The 20,197-nt window shown below is 41.8% G+C and overlaps 1 protein-coding gene across 1 annotated transcript; it reads left to right on the forward strand.

Annotated features, from left to right (window-relative positions):
- Nucleotides 1-8,396: 8,396 nt before the first annotated feature.
- Nucleotides 8,397-14,303, forward strand: si:dkey-202l22.3 (7 transmembrane receptor domain-containing protein). Its single transcript, XM_035384563.1, has 2 exons — nucleotides 8,397-8,639; nucleotides 10,521-14,303. The coding sequence occupies exon 2, from the start codon at nucleotides 10,557-10,559 to the stop codon at nucleotides 11,700-11,702; it is 1,146 nt and encodes a 381-aa protein (XP_035240454.1). The 5' UTR covers nucleotides 8,397-8,639; nucleotides 10,521-10,556; the 3' UTR covers nucleotides 11,703-14,303.
- Nucleotides 14,304-20,197: the final 5,894 nt, after the last annotated feature.

Here is a 20,197-nt window from a genome sequence, read left to right on the forward strand (position 1 = left end):
ATTTAAAATCTTTCAACTGGCTATAGCTGGAAAGACTATTCCTGGATGATCAGGGTGCCATCAACCGTCAATCATTGAACCAAGTGGTAATTGTTTAGAACAGTCAACCAATTAATAAAATATATTGAATCACACCTTCTGATGTATAGTCTTCCACACCCAAATCAGTCATGGAATGCTTCATGTTGTACACACATGTCCTGGCTCAGAGTATTTCCTTCTCTATGAAATCAATAAGACTTTGTGTGAAGGGTTCAGTAATAAGACAACATTAACAAAACATATAAATTTCCCCTACATTACATAACACATCTACATGCACCACATTCACATTCATGAGAAATCTGAACCAAGTAATATAAGCTATTGTAGTGTGTTACTGCTTGTGCTACATTACCGCAGTCAGCTATGCTGTATAATTTAATACATAGCACATATTCCAAGCCTGTTTTGTATGTTACCACTCCCACAAAATGACAACTGTAAAACTATACAAAATAACCAGTCACAGTGAAGTAATCTGTAAAATGAATTTCGACATAGTGAACAGTATAAGTCTGTTGTTTTTTTTTGTTTTTTTTGGGTTAATTTGACTGGCAGGAGTATATATTATACATATTTATGCATTGCTCATGAAGGTATCATGTTATTCTTAAGAAAACCGAGATGTGTCACTGGAGCCATGAGTCATGATTTTTTTTTTTTCTATCTTTGACATTTTGAGGCTATTGATAACTTGAGTGGTCCATTAAGTCAACGCCGTATCGCCCGCAAGAGAAGCAGACAAGGAACGAATGCGAGAGACGGACCTGAGTGACAGTACATTTCATTCTTATTTGCAAGAAGTCAACAAGACAGACTGCCCATGGCCCCCTTTGAAAAAGATATGTCAATCTCAATGTTTTGTTTTTTTTTTCTCCACAGATAAATATATATTTTTAAACAGGTTATTACACTGCCTTTCTTCAGCAATGCTTGCTCTGGCAGGCTGTTGATAAGGCTCTGGCACGAACACAAAGAACTGTAATAATGGACAGTTCCATTGAGCAAATGATTATCAGGTGAATTTAGGGGTGGATAATCACTCACCTAATCAAATTGTGTTCTGATGTACAATTTTCCTTTGCACATACACTTAAACCACAAGAGAATTTCCATAAGACAGGCTTTGCTTCCATAAGACACAAGCTAGTGTAGTGATCTGGTCACTAAATTTAATCTGAAAAGAGGACCATTGTGTAAAATATGCATTATATATCAACAAGCCACGGAGGTCTTCATGTTCGCTTATCATTCCCATTTTAACTGTCAGAGAGAGAGTGCCTTCAGAAGGTTTTCACCCCCATTGGTTATTTCTCATTATGCTGTTTTGCAAAGCAGTCAAACTAAAATGTGTTTAAAAGGTAAGTTGTGTAAGTCGCTCTGGGGAAGAGAGTCTGCTAAATGCCTGTAATGTAAAAAGCGATTTTTGTTCTGCTCATAAGTAGCTCTCTTCAATGGCAAGATTAAACATCTTTACAAACGTCTTCTGAATTAAAAATAAAAACCAGAAAATGTATTTTTGATTTAATTTATAAGTATTCACCCCCTTTGTATTAAGAAACCTAAATTGGGCCAGGTGTATTCCATTTTCTTGAACAAAAACAATGAATACATAAAAAAAAAAGAGCCACCAATGATCATTTCTAAGCCGCCTTGTCTTCAATTGTATGGCTGGGGGAATAAATATGAGCGACTTTGCGAGATCTCACAGCTAAAATAGCCGAGTCACACTGAGTCACCAGATGAGTCATGCTATCATGAAGATGAAGGGCCTAACCCATGAAACTTGAGATGAAGTTATTAGGAGGCAAACCAGCATAGGTTATTAAAAGAGTGGAAAAAGCTGTGAAATATTCCTAGAAGCCTTAAGTCCATTCGAACAAGATGGTAAAACCCAGGCAGTACCAAGAACTGGCTTTCCTACCAAACTCAGCAACTGGTCAAGAAGGGCAATTGTCAGAGAAGAGACCGAGAGGCTGGCTATCGCACTGACAGTGTTTCAGAGCCCACTGGGGAGACACTATCCAGAGACCAATCTCTTCAGCAATGCACAGATTTGGCCCTTTGGGGAGGGTGGCTGGGCAGAAGCCTCTTTTGAAAAAAGGTAACATTAAGTCTGCCTGTAGTCTGCCTGCCAGTGTTCTGGAATGGCCCTGCAGCCAAAAGCATAGACTTAAATCCCTCTGTAAATCTGTGGATTGGCCTGAAAAAAAATGATTCAGTGAATACACCTAAAATGTTTTACTCCAGTTTTTTACTGCTATATTTTTTAAGATTTAAGGTTTCGCAACAAATTTTTTTAAGGTTAATTTCAGTTAAGAAACCCAAAAAAATACATAGGTGTACCAAATTGAAATAAAATTTTAGGTGCATCCAATGAAGAATTTTTTTTTTTTTTTTGACTAACTTGGCAGAGTTTGCACAAGTTTGCAGGAGTGAGCAAATATTCCAAAACCTAAATCAAATACAGCCACAGCCGAGAAAATTGCAAGCTGTAATTTCTGCCAAAGGTCTATCTGCAAAGTATTGAATGTTGTTGAATAAATATGTATTCTTGGAATCATGCATGTGCGGAATCTTAATTTGTGAGGGGATAAAATATTTCAATTAATTAGAATTACGGCATGAAACAGAAAAACATTTTTTGAAAATTGAAAGGGGATGAATTCTTTCTAAAGGGACTGGGTATTAGCATCACGTACAGCAAATTAATTGTTTTTGACACTTCAATCCAATTAAATTGAGTAAAATTTCATTTGAATAGCACTTTTTATGAAAACACTGTTAGAAAGACACTTAAGGAAAATAGGAAAAATTGAACTGGGCCTGAACAACTAAAAAGTGAAGTTAAATGAAGTTAAAATCTCCCCAGTGGGAAAAAACCCATTCTACTGCCAACGTTTGTCAATAGAGATTGCATGGGCGTCTGCTGAAATAGCCGACCCCACTAATCAGAAGGGGTGTCAGCATGCTTTTGGAAATGTAATGTTTATGGCCTAGATTCATTTTTTCTTTTTATTTTTTTTTTAAGTTTCGTGTTTTTTCACAATTTCTTTACTGATTGTTAATGCACTGTTCATTTCAACAGAATATTATAATCTTTTTAAAATGATGTTTTATCTTATGTTTGGTTGGAACTACCTCCTGTGAGGCACACAGCTTGAGTCCGCTGCACTCAAAGAAAGAAGAGGGCTGGCTTTGTACTACATGCGGAGAGAAGCAAATTACTGCAACAAGAGAGAACACCTCAAAGTAAAAACAAATCAACAGGACTGAAAATGGCTTGTGTTTGAGCAATACCTATGTGTGGGGGGTGGAGGAAAAAAAAGACAAAACGTTCACTTTCATCAACAGTCTTTCGACAACCCAGATCAACTGAAAAAGTGGCTAGTTGTCCCCCCAACAGGATGTCAGCAGCAGAGAGAACAGAGAGGAATTGGTTACCAGCCCTATTTGACCTCTTCGCCTCAATCTGCTGTAGCTGCTCATCTTAGCCTCAATTGCAAATTTGGGCGCAAATAAATAGACTCTCTTCTGTTTCATAGTCAGACATAATCATAGCTTCAATTTCAATTGGCAAATAGCTGGGCAAATGTTATGCATGCAAGAGCAGGTAGTGCGGTAGTTGCTCCTTGTCCCACTTCTCTGGCCCTGTGATTGAAGAGCTTGTACTGCTTTTAAACTCAGTAGGTTCTCTCAACTGGCATTAAGCAAGAAAATACAGTTCAAATAACTCCGCAGTAGCTTGTACAATGAAATTATGCCTCAAGAGGATGTAGGTATATGGTATGCATATTGATTATTCTTCAAAAATCATATTTAATATAATCACATGAGGTATAATAAAATTGTTTACTAAAGCTATAAAAAATAACTTGGTCATAAGTACAACCTCTGCTTTGGAATTACTTCAAGTGTATTATCTTGTTTTCAGCTTCCATAGAAAAGTTTCCATAGTGAAGCTGGAGGGTTTTCCGAAATATAAAAAATAAATAAAAACCCAAAACTATCCATTAACCTTAAAAATCCTCCCGGATTCCCAAAGGAATTTTCCTCTTGCTTTTCATAACACTGTTTACAAACTAGCCATTTAAATGGACCATGTAATTGCCTAGCACACAGAAGGCACCTGCAAGAAACTGCGCATATAAACATATGTAAAAAAAACCCCACAAAAATACCCCTCTCCTTAACAGCACCCGACCTGCTGTCTCTTTCGCATGTTTCATTACACGCATGTAAGTGTTACACATGTACTGTGCAAAAATAAAAACAGAGTACTTGCCCCTCTCCCTACGCTTTGAAACCAAATAGCCATCTGTCTTTTTAAAGTGCTCCCTTCTCCCTGGTTATCTGTCATGAGCAGGGCTAATTCGCACATTAAAATGCAAATTCATTCCCGGACAAAGACGAAAGATTGAGCATGGACTCTAAGGTCATTAAATGTCATGTTATATTTTTATCAATTAATTAGACTTTTTAATTGAAGGATGTTTGAACTTTATTTATTTATGCCACGCACTGGAGAGAGACAGAAATAGAGTGTGAGAAAAACAGAGAAAGGAGATCATTGTCAATTCAACACAGTAGAATGAAAGATTTAAAACACAAACATAATAAGAATAATGATAATAAAAACAACCAAACAACCAAAATAAAATACACCCGAGAGAGAGAGAGAGAGAGAGAGAGAGAGAGAGAGAGACTGTTAGTCTAAAGCCACGTTTCCACCCAAAGTACCCGGAACTCTCAGTCCCAGGAATTACTTTTCAAGGAACTAAAAGCTTCTTCCTTCAGCCCATTGTTGTCTGCGTTTCCACTGCGGTCTAAAGACCCGCCAAGATTTTTTTTAGTAGCCTAATGCAATTTCAGGATGCTGTTTCTAACAACGTTATGTTAAAGACAAAAAAAAAAAAACATTTCTTTCCATGATAGTCTGATAGTACACCACTGATAGTGTTCATATGTATTGCTAGCGCTAACTTTCCACATATTTTTGTGGACTTCAAGCATTTGATACTCTTGCTACAGTTGCGCGTCTTTTTTCAGTCGTTTCCCACTTTGCAGTGTTTCCCACACTCAGTCCTGGGGGTCCCCGTGTTTTCAGGTTCTCGCTCCAACCACAATTGTAATCCCAGAATTTAAACAAGTGGTTATTTTTTACTTAATTACACATTTATGTTTAGAGGGATTATTTGCCCACTTAAACCACATCATGTCAGAAATAGCTCCACACGCCATGAACAATGAAAGTCCCTTATCCACATTGTGCTATATTGCAAATAGTTACATAAAGAGAGGTAAAAAAAAAAAGAGCGTGCTAAAATTCTATGATTGCAGTTGCAGTTGGAATTAAAACAAGCCTACACAGTGGTGCCACAGGACTGATTCTGAGAACCGCTGGTCAAATGTTCATTTTAAACTGCTGTATCTAATTGATTTGAAGCATCCAGACCAGGGCTGTAGTGGAGAGTAAACACATGTGAGCTCTATTTATCCACCATTTCAAAATGAGGCAGGGCATTTACTGACTCATTTTCCATTTAAGAGCGTTCACAGTGTTGCAGTTTTGCACGGTTACAGTCTGCATTTAGAAAACTCAGTGCAAAATATAGCTGAAATGAATGGGTGAAGCACTATGATGGAGAAAACGTCTGCTTCAGCTCATTGGGTACAGCAGCACCTTCAACATACTTTTGCTCTCCAGCCTCAGACATGCACACAATTTCAGGTTTCATTGATGCCGGATCAATGGAGCTAGATATACTGTTCAGCTAAATGGGTTTTAGCAACTTGATGGCACTATTGAGTTTTCCCAGTTCTGTCTGTGCACCCACAGGGGCCTCTAGCCAAAGATATATTTGAAATTTCATTGTAATACTTCCTCTGCCATAAGTATCATATATGTTATAGATCAAACGTTCTCTGCAATCTCTCTCCAACGTTTTCAGCTTCAACACCATCATTGCACTGTACCAAGAGTTTTGGCATTGTTACTTTATATAAAAATAACTGATGTACGCTAATTTACAGAGAATATTAAATCTGATAATTTTACAAGATAATCAGCCAGGGAATACAGTTGTCTTGCTATAGTTATTAAAATGAGTATAAAATGAGTTAAAAAAAAAAAAATATATATATATATATATATATATATACTCATTATTATGAGGGGCCAAACAGGAAATATATAAATATAAAGCTGAATATATACATATAGAGATACATTTATATATTCAGGAATTATATTTATATATTCAGACTTACATTTATATATTCAGGAATTGTATTTATATATTAAGGAATTATATTTATATATTTTATTTTATTTATTTTATTTTTTTACTTGTTTCTATTATGATTTTCATCGTTAGCCTTGCTAGACTGGACTAGCTAGGTACATGAAGCTAGGTAGCTAACTTGCAAAATATATAACATTACCCGATAGTAGCTACTGGAGGACGCTACAAGTATGGATCAGCTATTGAACATTCTGTTCCAGACATTAGAATGGTGCAGATTAAGATTGCATGAACCCTTTAATTCCCTTGCTGTTGTCATTATTGGGTAATGGTAAGCATGTTCGGTTCTTCTGTAGCAGTTTATTGTGTTTCATATAAACTTGTACCTCTGTGAATAAACCATTTTTGGTTTGCATTAGTTTAAGCGGCCTTTTAAATCAATTTTACTGATTATTTCACTTATTATAGCGAAAATTGTATTATTGATAGAAACAGAAAATCATTTAAAAAATAAAACATTGATCATTATATCATGCTAATGTCAGTTATTTATTACTTTAAATTTTCATAATAAAACTGTATATTGAGTATTTTCCTGTGTTATCTATGTAAATTGAATACAGACACCACATAATTTAACAGACTGATGTTAATTGACAAAATTAATATTGAAAAGTGATTAAATTAAGTATTTAGTTATGACACGGTACTGAATTGATTGAACAGTTATGAACAGAATTTGAGAGAACTGATACTAAATGATTTAATGGGAAACAAATGACAAAAGACTTTATCCTGCTAAATGTCTGAATTGATCAGAGGTAGGTATTGATACCAGTCCATACCATAGTTTTTGCACTGTGGTGTAAACCAGCCATGCAAAGGTGGGCCCAGTCGATGTGCCAGTTCTGTACGTCAGGGTGGAAAATGAGCTTGTCACTTGGACATATTTGCTGTGCATGTTATTGCTATTGCTGCCCAGGGCTGTCTGAGTCGGTAATATCAATAAAACACAATTAGACAGCAGCAAGCTTTTTCCCTGGCGAGCTCTTTGGCTATTGTTATGTTCTTTCTTTCAGATAAACGCTGGAGACACTGAGAATTACCCAGCCCCCACCCTACGCCTGTTGCACAACAGTGCTGTCCTTCCACTAAACCCAGTGCCATCCCCACACTACCACTAAACCCAGTGCCATCCCTGTACTACCACTAAACTCAGTGCCATCCCTGTACTACCACTAAACCCAGTGCCATCCCTGTACTACCACTAAACCCAGTGTCATCCCTGTACTACCACTAAACCCAGTGCCATCCCCACACTACCACTAAACCCAGTGCCATCCCTGTACTACCACTAAACTCAGTGCCATCCCTGTACTACCACTAAACCCAGCATAATTCTAGTACTACCACCTAACCCAGTTCCAGTCACAGTACTTCCAGACTTAAAACCAGGCAATATTCGACTATGTACAATAATCCAACATGGGGGAGGGGTGAAAATGCATAATAAATCTCCCAATATGACACAGCCTGCTGACCACAAGCATGCACAATAACTGTGCACGCACAGTCATTCACAGTCACTGGGTACCCACAATTATGCATGATCGTTAGACTCACACAATTATGCACAATCACTGGGCACACACATTCATGCACAATCACTGGGCACACACAGTAGTTCACAATCACTGGGCATACATAATTATGCACCATCACTTGGCACACACAATCACACATGACCACAGGGAACACATAATCGTGAAATACTAAAGCCAAAATAAATACACCATTTAAAATCACACAGGTGAAAGCCTGAATGCAAGTGGATGCACACACACACACACACACACACACACACAGGCACATGCATTCAGATGCACACAAACACACATGCATTTGCAAATGTATACATAAACACATACACAAGTATGTACACAAGACAGGGGTTAGGCTGCATTCATGGAGTATGTGATTGAGGGAGGAGGCAAGTGAGGCTGTAGAAAGGTGGGGGGGGGGCTATTTGAGTGACGAAGAGGCAGCTGCCTGCTCTCTCTCTCTCTCTCTCTCTCTCTCCATCATTGGTGCTGATGCTGAGAGTAACAGCCACACACACACATACACACACACACACACACACTCTCGCACATGCAAACATACACACCATCACTGGTTGCAGCCCTGTTCTTCAGTCTACAGCTCCACCCACAGTAAAGTGGTGGACAGACAGACAGGAGAGGAGAAAGAGAGAGAAAAGGACAGAAAAAAGGAGGAGAACGAGAGAAGGCAGTGTGAAGAAAGAAGCTTCTTGTTTTTTTCCTCCACCTGTGGCATCTGTCTTTTGTTCAGGTAAGCCATTCCACAAACCACTGTCAATGTTTCACACGTATGTCATGTTGAATAGCACAAATCAAATTCATGCTCATCTGTAAGTGATACAAATTAATATTATAAAACAGTCTCTACAGACTCTACAGGTAGATTATCAAACTTTGATGAGAGCTATGTTTCTTATGGTGATGGTAATAATTATAGTTGTTGTTGTTGTTGTTATGAGGACGATTACTGCTGTTGTTATAATAATCATAAGGAAATTTACTGCAATAATAGTTATAGGGCAATTTTTTGACTGAGCCTTCTCTAATAGCAAAAGAGGAGGCAGCAGTGCTCAGCGTGAGTTATGCATATGAATACAATGGAGGCTATTACCAAAGCTGTGTTTGCGCAAAAGCCAAAAAAAGTGCTGAAGACATACTGTGACATGGAAATGTTACTTTAACCTCACGGTTGTCTGATTGACCGATTTAGAAATTTGTGGGGGGGGGTGGGGGGGTTTGTTTTTTTTGTTTTGTTCTGTAAATATATGAAGAATCACAGACCTGCTCAGATATATTGAATTAAAACCTATTTCAGGATTTCTGTCAGAATCTGGGCTTAAATACAGTTGAGTACCCATGGTAACAGGTACTCCCGCTTTATTCATTCAAAGTGAATTTGATTCACTGCGTTGAAGACAACACCCTTAATATATTTTTTTGGAAATATATGGACAATCTCAGATATGCTCAGATATATTGAATTAAAATATATTTCAGTATTTCTGTCAGGATTCAAGCTAAAATACAGTTGAGTACCCATGGTAACAGGTACTCCTGTTGGATTCATTCAAAGTGAATCATTGCACTGAAGACAACATCCTCCAAATGGGAGGTACCAAGACAGTTCATGCAATATTGCATAATGTTGAATGAACTCGTCAATGCATATGCCAGAATAGTTGGATATTCAAACAGTGTATATTTATTCTTTAGTTATTTTTCTAGTACTCAGAGTGTGGAATGTCCTTTTCTGTAATGACTTGCTTCCATATAAACTGCATATTTTTCTGTTTGTAAGTTGCGCTTGCAAAGCTCTTATGACAGATGCAGGGGATGTGGACACTAGTGTGTGTGTGTGTGTGTGTGTGTGTGTGTGTGTGTGTGCGTGTGTGCGTGCGTGTGCGCTCCTTTGAGATTTATTTTATTTTTTCGACAGCATTCACACTGCTCCACAACATGACACAAACTATAAAACAGCAATGAATCTGCTTTGGAGGAAAATATGCATAATGATTTTCTGGCTGACAGACTTATAATAATATTTGTTCAGAGTGGATCTGTGGAACCATCAGCTGGCGCTTTCACTTAAGACCTCTCTGTCGGATATGGGCAATTTATGCCCTGATGCGCCAAACTGTCTCCTTCTGACACCGACTATCATCCCGTCAGCAGCTGACACCAAAACAATTGAATGATTCACTGCAACGTCTACTTAGTGATTTTAGCGCAGAGAGCTTTTCCGATTAAGCTGGATAGCGTAGAAATAATTACTAGTTTCTATTTTGTTTTGAATGAAAGCAAACTGTACAGTAGCTTGACAGAAAAACACACACACGCAGGTCTGTATTGTCATGTTAATCAGAGTGAGTACTCACTCTGACCACAGTGCATGTTGCGTTCAGTAATTCCAAACAGAGTTTATCCAGAAATGAGCAGGATCGGACGCAGAATCCTCGGATTAGAATGTGCACATACTTTTGGCTCCCACACAGGGAAAAGGTAGGGCTGCGGGGAGCTCTATCACGATGCCCAGCAAAGTGCTTTGCTGTCATTAGCCAGCAGGGGGAGTAGATATCACATATTTGGTTAGGCACCGTAGTAAGTCCACATCTGTGTTTCTGTCTCATTCCAGCCCCCACAAACCCAAGAGGACTGGGTAGCTCTCCAGATGGATCCGCTTCTGGAACAGGTCCTGGGTCGTGTTAACAGCACCCCGGGTGGGCTGCCCCTAAACCACAGCGACCCCCTGAATATGTTTCCAGGCATGCAGCTGCTGCTGAGCTTCAAACCCATTTTTGTGCCTCTCTACTGCCTCCTGGTGGCGGTGGCCTGCGTGGGCAATGCCTCCCTGCTGGTCTGCATCCTGGCGGACAAGAAGCTGTACAACGCCACAAACTTCTTCATCGGCAACCTGGCGGCCGGCGACCTGCTGATGTGCCTGAGCTGCGTGCCCCTGACCGCCTCCTACGCCTTCGACCCCAGCGGCTGGTCCTTCGGCCGGCCCCTCTGCTACCTGGTGCCCCTGCTGCAGGCCGCCACCGTCTTCGCCTCGGCGCTCTCGCTCACCGCCATCGCCGCCGACCGCTACGTGGTGGTGGCCCACCCAGTCCGCCGCCGCATCTCCCTGCGCTGCTGCTCGGGCGTGGCGCTGGGCGTGTGGGGCCTGGCGCTGGCCCTGGCCGCGCCCCCCTCTATGAACACCCGCTACCTGGACCTGAGGCCCAGCGGGCTGGAGCTGGTGGTGTGCGAGGAGTTCTGGCCGGGGACGGGCCGGCTCAGGATGCTGTACTCCTGCTTCATGCTGCTGGCGTCCTACATGGTGCCGCTGCTGTCGGTCAGCGTGTCCTACTGCGCCATCACCGCCCACCTCCGCCAGCGCTGCCTGCCCGGCGCCCCCACCCACAGCCAGCAGAGCTGGAACAGGAAGAGGCGCAAGACCTTCTCCCTGCTGGTGGCCTCCGTGCTCGCCTTCGCCCTCTGCTGGCTGCCCCTGCAGGTGCTCAACCTCCTGCTGGACCTGGACGGCGAGTTCCGCATCGTGGACAAGCGCTACGTCAACGTGCTGCAGGTCTCCTGCCACCTGGTGGCCATGAGCTCCGCCTGCTACAACCCCTTCATCTACGCCTCGCTGCACAGCAAGCTGCGGCTGCACCTGCGCGCGTGGATGCGGCCCCGCCGTCGCCGCCGGCAACCAGGCGGCCTGGTCTCGCTCCACGCCTCCCGCCACAACGCCACCTGCCTCAGCCTGGTGTCCGAGCCGCCGGGCAAGGAGGGCCGCGACGCGTCTCAGAGTCGCGTCGACAACTTTCTCTGAAATCCCCTCCCCAAAATACCCCGCCCTCCTCCCCAATGCTTCTCCCAATAGGACACTTCCTTCGTGCAAACGGGGATCTAAACTAATCTCTGACGGCTCCATCAAGGCCGACTATCTCCTTCGGCTTGAGCAGTGCATTTGCAGGGTAACTTGCATGGCTCTTGGCCTGCTTTGGCGGTCAGTGCCACGGTTCTCCAGCAGAAAAGTTGACACGGGAACCGCAAACCCCTAGTGACAACCATTTCATAAGAACTCATATCCATAAAGCAAAAGAGTGAAGTGTGGCCCAGGCTGTCTACACTGATGAACAAGTATTGATGTCTCCACGGGAGCAACTGCCTTATGAACCCTCTCAGCTCAGATAGGATTATAAATAGCATGGTTTAAAGATCTCACTACCCGGGGCAATGGACAAAGAGCCACTCTCAGTAGCTGCCATTATCTCTATAGCTGTGAATTTGCTCATTATGCTGATGATAAGGGGAGAGTTCATCTTCTCTGGCCCATTGACGTCTCAGTGAGCCCTCAAATGCCCATCCGTTTTTAAATGCACAGGACCTTGGTCTTGGTCAGTAGAGAGACTCTTCCGCCGATTGTTTAAACTTCATGATCCCAGGGTGCTTTGCACAGGCTGCCGTACCATGTAATGATCAGGCTTTTGTTAAGGATTACACACCAAACATCTGGTTAACCTGACTTATTGTATATATGAATTCAAAGCGAATGTGATTCTTTTTTGGGCACATAGGTTTATGGGCTACTCACAAGCTTCAAGTTTTCTTGGAGTTCAATACTGAGTTACCTCACTGAAATACGAACTTGGTAAATCTAACTTTTTTTGTGATAACAAACCTCTAAGATTGCAAAAGCACAGTACATGGGTGGAGGGGGACAGACTATTTCCTCAACGACCTTTGAGAGAGAGCAGGCAATATTGCCAAGATATCCTGAAGTCCCCTTCCTGCATGGCTGCATGTCCTTGTCATGACACTTGACTATTCTGGCTCCACAATGAATGGAATGAAGTTCAACAGAGGTGTGAACAGCAGAATTACCGGCAGCCATTTTCTGTCAGAGATTCAAGACCTACCTCTTCAGCTTGAATCAGCTTGGATCCCTTCCTATACCCGCACACCCCAGAATTTTTTTTGCCTGACTAAATTATTTTTGGATTGTGTTAGCATGCATAATGGCTTTAAATGGATGTTAGCTGTGTGAATCAATTATTTGTTTTGTTGTTCTATTTTGGTGTGAATTAACTTTTAGTGCATTATTGATGTTGCACTGCAAAATAAATTCTTCTAAATGAAAGAAAGTTGATATAAAGCCTTACATAACCGATTGAAACTTCTTCTTGTTAAAAGGCTCTCAGCCAAAACTCATGCTGCTACAATTTTTTTGACATCCAGCTAAATCACACATTTGCTTTGTCTGCATTGTGATCTCACTGTCAGCAGTCCGAAGTGACCACACTCACCACAATCTGAACGGTTCCCCATGGCAACAATAGGCTGCTTCAAAGGCTTTACAAACCCTGCTTTTCAGCATCAAAGCTATCGTAGGAAAACACGTCCAGCACCTCACTCCACTGACCGAGCTCGCACGGTCCTACAAATCTAAGCCAAGCACAGTAGTCCATGCTTTTCCCCGTGCACCGAGATTAACCCACAATGCAATTCATCTGCATGGCAAAAACATGAAATGCGCTTGATCTACACAAAGTGGCCCCTTGAGCAGTGTGCTTTTATCAAGTTGGCTTAGGTGCTAATGCACTGAGTGATATGTAATGAGACACACAGCCTTATTGGCTTCTTATAAGAGGGCGCCAGGATTTCATCATTCTGAAGGATATGCGGATGGGTGCTTGTTAAACAGTGAAAACTTCACAGAACAAAATGACTTGTGCTAAACAAACTCCAGCGCTGTTAAATCAATTATAACAGAGTCCAATAGGGACAACACACGTGTACTCTGTTACAGTTAACAGCACTCTATATCAGAGTTGATTTTACATCAAAAACTTTGCTGTGCAGTATATGGTTACTGTGAGGGATTTTGACAATCCAAAAAAAAATATGACGGAAGTAGAAACCAAAAGTTGAGGTGGCTTTGAGATGTGGCATTGGTTTAGACAACACTGGTGGTGTATTAGTCAACGTGTGTGCTTCGTGCTCCATCTTTCTTTTAGGCTGTCAACATATAATGGGTGACTTCCTCTGACTAATGAACAAGCTGGTATGATTCTTTCCGCCAATTGTTCTCTATTTACTGTATATTTTTCAAATAATTGTTTTTGTTACATTAATACTTGTTTCCCCACAGATGGGGATGACTGTGGAAAAAATTTATTTCATACCCTCAAGCATGATATTTGTATTTTAAAATAATTTTCAAATTATTGCCCAAGCTAAGACAAATGCATTTTAAATATTATAGCGACTTTGACAGTTTATAACAAAAGTCAATGAGTTTTTTCAAGACTAGACTTCAGAGAAGACAAACACACATACACACACGCACTTGATCACTTACACACACTCACACACACACACGCATGACTTTGTCCAGGGTGCTCAGTCCATTTTCCTATTTTCACTGAAGAAGGTATAGGGTCCGTCGGGAAAATTTGTTCATGCACTCACGTAATTTTTTTGTGTAATGTTATTATAGCTGGATAAAAGACGGCCTTGCTTACCTGTTTCAGAATAAGAATAAAGTGTTCTCGATATAAGTGTTCTTGAATAAAAACGTCTTCATGTACGGTAATGTATGTGTCTTCCCCATTTATTGCCAGCCTAGTACAAAGAACCTAACTCACACCAGAAAAAAAAAACATCTTTTCCACTTTTATTAAAAGCAACTGATCAGTAATTTTCTGATCGATATCACTTCGCTTTCCTCTGTCTCTCTACATCAGCTTCAGGCTTTCGCTCAATACCGCTGATGAAATCTATTCATTTGAAAGTACATTATGTCTGGTCTGGATACGAGACATCCAAGAAAAGCTCTGCGGAGACTGAATCGAATGAGGGGGGAAAAAAAAAAAAAACAGCCGAAAAAACAGGCCGGGTCCTCACTTGAGCCGACGACGCTGGAGCCCGGACTCTGAGCGCACATGCTAATTACGGGATTTAGCCACCCGCCTCGAGGCTAATCTGATGTAAGGCTCCCAGTGCGGTTTACGCCACAGTTTCCCCCCCCCCGGGGGATCCGACACACACAGACGCCCGTTTCGGTTAAAGGGCTTTACGCAAACGGCCCTGTTCTTCGGCTAATCGGCCGCGGAAACGGATTCCTCGCAGTTGGACGCTGCCAGCGGCGTGGGAGGAGCCCCTGAAAGCTTGGCAGAGACGGAGCGCCATGCTCGGCAGAGACCCCCGCGGTTACCAAAAAGCTAACCTTTTCACCACGTTTGCCCAACACCAGGGTACCCTTATGATACTAATCTGCCGCAGTCACCAGACCTACTGAGAAGTGCGATGTTGAGCACTCTTTCATAAATGGCACCATACAATAACATGGATTTTTATCTAATGATATGTGCAAGATGGGGCAGGAGTTAACTGGCTCAATAGTGTTTGCATTGCTGTGCAGATGAAGCCTACCTCAGGTTATCTCTGGCTACCTCAGTGACATGGGTTGTGCATGAAAGGTTTTGCAGCTATAACATAAAAGTTTGAATATTTCAAATCATAATGGAGTGGTTCTGGTACATTACCATCCTTCCCAAATAAAAAAAAAAAAGATTTCTGAGGCCGTTTCAGTTCCCCAGCATTGATCCAGGAGGCCCACAACCTCACACCATAAAAATTTAGCATTTTCAAGATGGGGGGGGGGGGGGGTGGCTCTTGCATTGGAAGGAGATTCAAATCTTCTTTGTCATCTGATTGGCTAGCTGCTTGTCTTTGCTTCAATGCCAGCTGTAAAAAAATGTATTTCTTCCAGCACTTTCTGTGACAGAGAAGTTGGCTGCTGATTGCTGCAAGATGAAATAGTGGAGCCGGCTGAATAGTTAATTTTCCTCCATTCAACCCAAGTAGTTGTGCACCACACCTCCATTGTTGTCATTTATCTATGTCCATTGATTAAATCAAAACCTTTCATACCATTCGCCACTCTATGGTAGATTAAGCAGTATATCAATGTCTCTGAACACTCTCTGGCCTGGTTCACCCGCTGTTTATCTGAAAGACAGCTGTGGTTAAATAAGAACAGTTGCTATCTCACCCCCTGGCTGTCACTATGGGAGAGCCCCAAGGTTCGATCCTGGGCTCCATACCCTTCTCGTTATATTCCCGTGACATTGGCCATTCTGTTGGAGTTTCCTCCCTCCATCTAAATGCTGATGACACTGTGTTGTACTCGGTTAGCCCCTCCCTGAATGCTGTTCTAGACTCTCTGTAAGACAGGTTCCTTAAAATACGACAGGCTGTTTTAGACTCCCTGTGGGACAATTTCCTTAAAATAACACAGGCTTTCTCCGCACTGCACCTTATGGTAAATAAGTCAAACGCAATGATAGTGTGGCTTGCTAGGAACATCTCTGTTCCCTCTGTGACACTTCCACCAGTGATGGTTCTGTTCATGAGCTTGTCATATAAGTACCTGAATATGGCTAGACTGCATTCTACCCCTTCTCCTCCAGCTCAAGAACAATGATAAGATCTCCACTTGGCTTTTTGTACTGGAATCCCTCCGCACTCAGGACATTATGTCACGATCACTTGTCAGACGCTCTTATGCAGAGTGACATAGAGTACTGGAGAACATCCGCGCTGACAACTCTCAGGAATACAAAAAGGGAAATATCACCAAGAAGGCACATGGGCCCATTTATATGCAATAAGCGTAATGCTAACAAAACAAACAGCAATTTGTGCCAAAATAAAGCACCACTAGACAGATAACCTATCTTTATACAGCTATACCTATAGCATTATCTAAAATAAAATATAAAGAAAGATACAAAGAAAGAATATCTAACGGGGGCACGGTGTGGACATGGGGGAGGGGGATGGGTTCTAGATGCCCAGAGGTAGCAGAATGGAAAGATCTGGTAGGTGTATAGGGTCGGATGAGCTTTTGAACATATAATAGACCTGCCTCTTTACCTGCTCAAAAGGCCAGCACCAAGGTTCTGAATTTGAAGCTGATTGGTGTCAAAATATCCACCGGTTCATGTTCATTTACATTGGGGAGGGGTTTGGCAGTGAGGAGAAAGTGGTGAACAGTTTATAGGGGTTACAACAAGTTGAATTCTCAATTCTACTCAGGTAAAAAGTTTGCCTTAGGGTGATTGTAATACTCAATAAAACTTTATTTATATAGCACAAGTCATATATCAAATGCAACTCCAAGTGCTGAACATAAAAAGTGCAAATAAGAGTATGTTAAAAAGTTTAAATAAAAAACATGAAAGTGAATAAATAAAATATAATAAAAACTAATAATAAAATAAGAAATAACAGTAAAGTGCAAGTCGAAATCAACACACACTAGATAAAAGCCAGGCTAAGAAGGTGTGGGTGAGTAGCAGTTGTGTACAGGCGCAGCTGGTTTCCTGCTCTGTGGGTAGAGGATGAGCTTGTTTTCTCATGTCTATTTTGTCTTTTTGGTCAGAACCCCCCACCTGTGCTACTATTTCTGTTTTGCTATTATTATTATCGGTTATTGTCTCACTCAGCTGTCATTTCATCTGTGTGAATCTGCATTTTGGCTTGATGGTGTGTGCTGCCTCCTGATGCCGACGCTATTTGTCTGTCTGTCACCTATTTTCACAGCCTTGTTGCTTATCTGTTGATTACTTGTTTGTCAGGATTTTGTATGTGTGTGTGTGTGCGTGTGTGTGTGCGTGTGTGTGTGCGTGTGTACATGTGTGTGTGACTCTTTTTTCTTTTTTCCAGCAACCACCCCTCTCCCTTATCTCAGGTTGTCATTGTACATGAGGATTTGCATGGTTCGTAAAATGTAACGACAAAAAAAAAAAAAAAAAAACGGTAACAAAGGTATATTTAAAAAAACAAAAACAAATTTAAACTGTTTCCATAAGGAGTATATCAGTGACACCATCATCCCCCCCCCTCCACCCCTGCCATTTCCTTGGTTATGAAACTCCATTTTCTCATCACTGGTGGCGCAGCTCTTAAATGCTTGCCGTGCAGGCCCGAAGGAGGAACAATCGAGGCTCTTCATTTTGGCCCCGGAGCCTATGATTACAGAGAATTTCGCTTTATTTTTCCCAGCCACTCTCACCCCCTCTTCAGGGGGGAACCGCTGCGAACCGTAACCATGACAGCCGGCTCGCCATTAACCGGCGCTAGCATTAGCGTAGCACACTTGTGAGCGCGTGGCCTTTTCATTAGGCCTCAGCTCGGCCTTTTTTATTGACTTTGCCAGCGGGGTCGGTGGCCCCCTCGCGCGAGGCCGTAGTCGAACATGGCGGCTCGGCCCCCGTAACAGCCGCCGGTGACTCAGGTGCGAAAAACACTCCGTCCTCAGCGCTGCCCAGGCTCGCCTGAAGGTCACCATCGTGAGCGCTGTGTGACAAATGCATATTTTGACTTGTTTTTTTTCTTCTCTCTCTCTCTCTCTCTCTCCCTTTCTGAAACCTCATCAGGCTTCATTGTTCCAGCCTTGGCGCAGAGTAGGCGATAAAAGCCCTCCTAATGTGTGTTTTCACATCCCGAGGAGCGTAAAAACTCAGACTGACAATAAAGGTCATTTTAGACTTAATACCAGAAGATTCGCACCGCCTCCCTCTGGTATGTTCTGCTGTAACCCTTAAAGAGATAGCTCACCCTCTGGAAATTTTTCACATTATTTCAGTTTTACTCCAGGTTTTTTGATTGGCCCAAATCATTATTTTTTTTGTGGGCGATGAAGGATATTTTGTATATGTAGTTTGCCTTCGGTGTGCACTAATTGTACATCACTTTGGATAAGAGCATCTGCCAAAAAATGTAAATGTAACATAATGGAAGTTTCTCATGAACTACCAGCTTCACAAAGGCTGGGATTGGGGTGCTGGTGGGTTTGTCATTTAAACCAAGGAAATACACTTCAGCTAACTCCAAAGCTTGTTGTACAGCAATGCGATGCCTCCAGAGGTGGTACTTGTGTTAATTCCTTCTTTTCTTTCTGGTTTTTTTTTTTTTTTTTTTTACAAATAAAATGTATTCTTTGATACATGCAGCCTGACATCATTGCACTGAAGGAAAATGGCATGGCGCTCTCTGTGGACAGCACCACACAGAAAGGAAGTGCTTTAAAGCAGCAACTGGATTAAAAATAGTTCCTGCTTGTGTAATTCCAGTTTGCCGGGGGGGGGGGGGATGGTTTTAAAAACCTTAAAACCTCTGCACTTTCTCCAGTCTCCTTCAGACATCCTAAAAGTGTACAAGTGTGGCTAGTTGTCCTCAGATGGAATGTCAGCGTTCCAGGTAACCTTCCCTCCACCGCTCAACCTCTGTCTGTTGCAACTCCCCAACCATGCTTGAATAAATAACATTTGGCAGTGCATAATCTGACAAATGCTAGCTTCAATTTCAATTTGTCAATAGCTTGGCTAATGGTAGGCAAGGGCTTCCACTGCTTATGAATAAACAACATACAATGGATGAGTTCCTACGTGTAGCCTCTGAAAACAAGGATGTTGTCCATGCTGCTTTGGAGTATATTGTCAGTGAGATTTTTTTCATACCTTTCGACATGAAGACATACATTTGCACACATTTGGAGGGCTGAACTGAGCTCTGGCAGATGGAAATATGAACTATAATGCAGGACTGTACACACAGACAGACAGACAGACAGACAGACATATGGATGGGCAGAGAGACAGGCAGGCAGCCAGGCAGACAGTGAAGGGTCGATCTATTATCCATATTCTTATTACATTTTATTTTAGAGGTTATATAAAGCTTTTATGCTGTTCTATTCAAACTTGCTTGTTGTTTTCCGTCTGATCAGAGCTGGCTGAGTAAATATGTGAGCCAAGCATCAATATATTAAATGTCGGGACCTGTCCTCAACTCCTACCTTGAATGACAACCAGAAAGGGAGTACAAGTGATAACAGATGCATCTGGCTTGTGTAGAAAACTAAGTTTTACTTTTCCACTTTATGAGTTGATTGTCCTCAGTATCGAGACACACACACGATTGCACGATCTCCCTGGGAGGGGGCAAAGGGTAGCTGTGAATAATGCATTTTTTTATTACGGTGTACAGATGGCATTTCTGAATAAAGAAATAAAGCGCCTTATCACTGGATCTAGTGTGAAGTGTTTTCCTGATCATATTGCATTGCTATCGCAAAATAAAAATGAATTTTCATCCTGAACCCAACAACAGCCTTATGCCTGGGTATGTGTGTTCAGTAGATCAACACACCACTGAACCAGACCATGCACTATGGCAACAACAATAGTTTAAGTGCCGCTGAGAAAAGTTATGGTAAAAGTTTTTTTTTTTCCCCTCATCAAAGTGAAATAAAAA

Source organism: Anguilla anguilla, chromosome 12 (genome assembly GCF_013347855.1).
Source record: "Anguilla anguilla isolate fAngAng1 chromosome 12, fAngAng1.pri, whole genome shotgun sequence".
Lineage (NCBI taxonomy): Eukaryota > Metazoa > Chordata > Actinopteri > Anguilliformes > Anguillidae > Anguilla > Anguilla anguilla.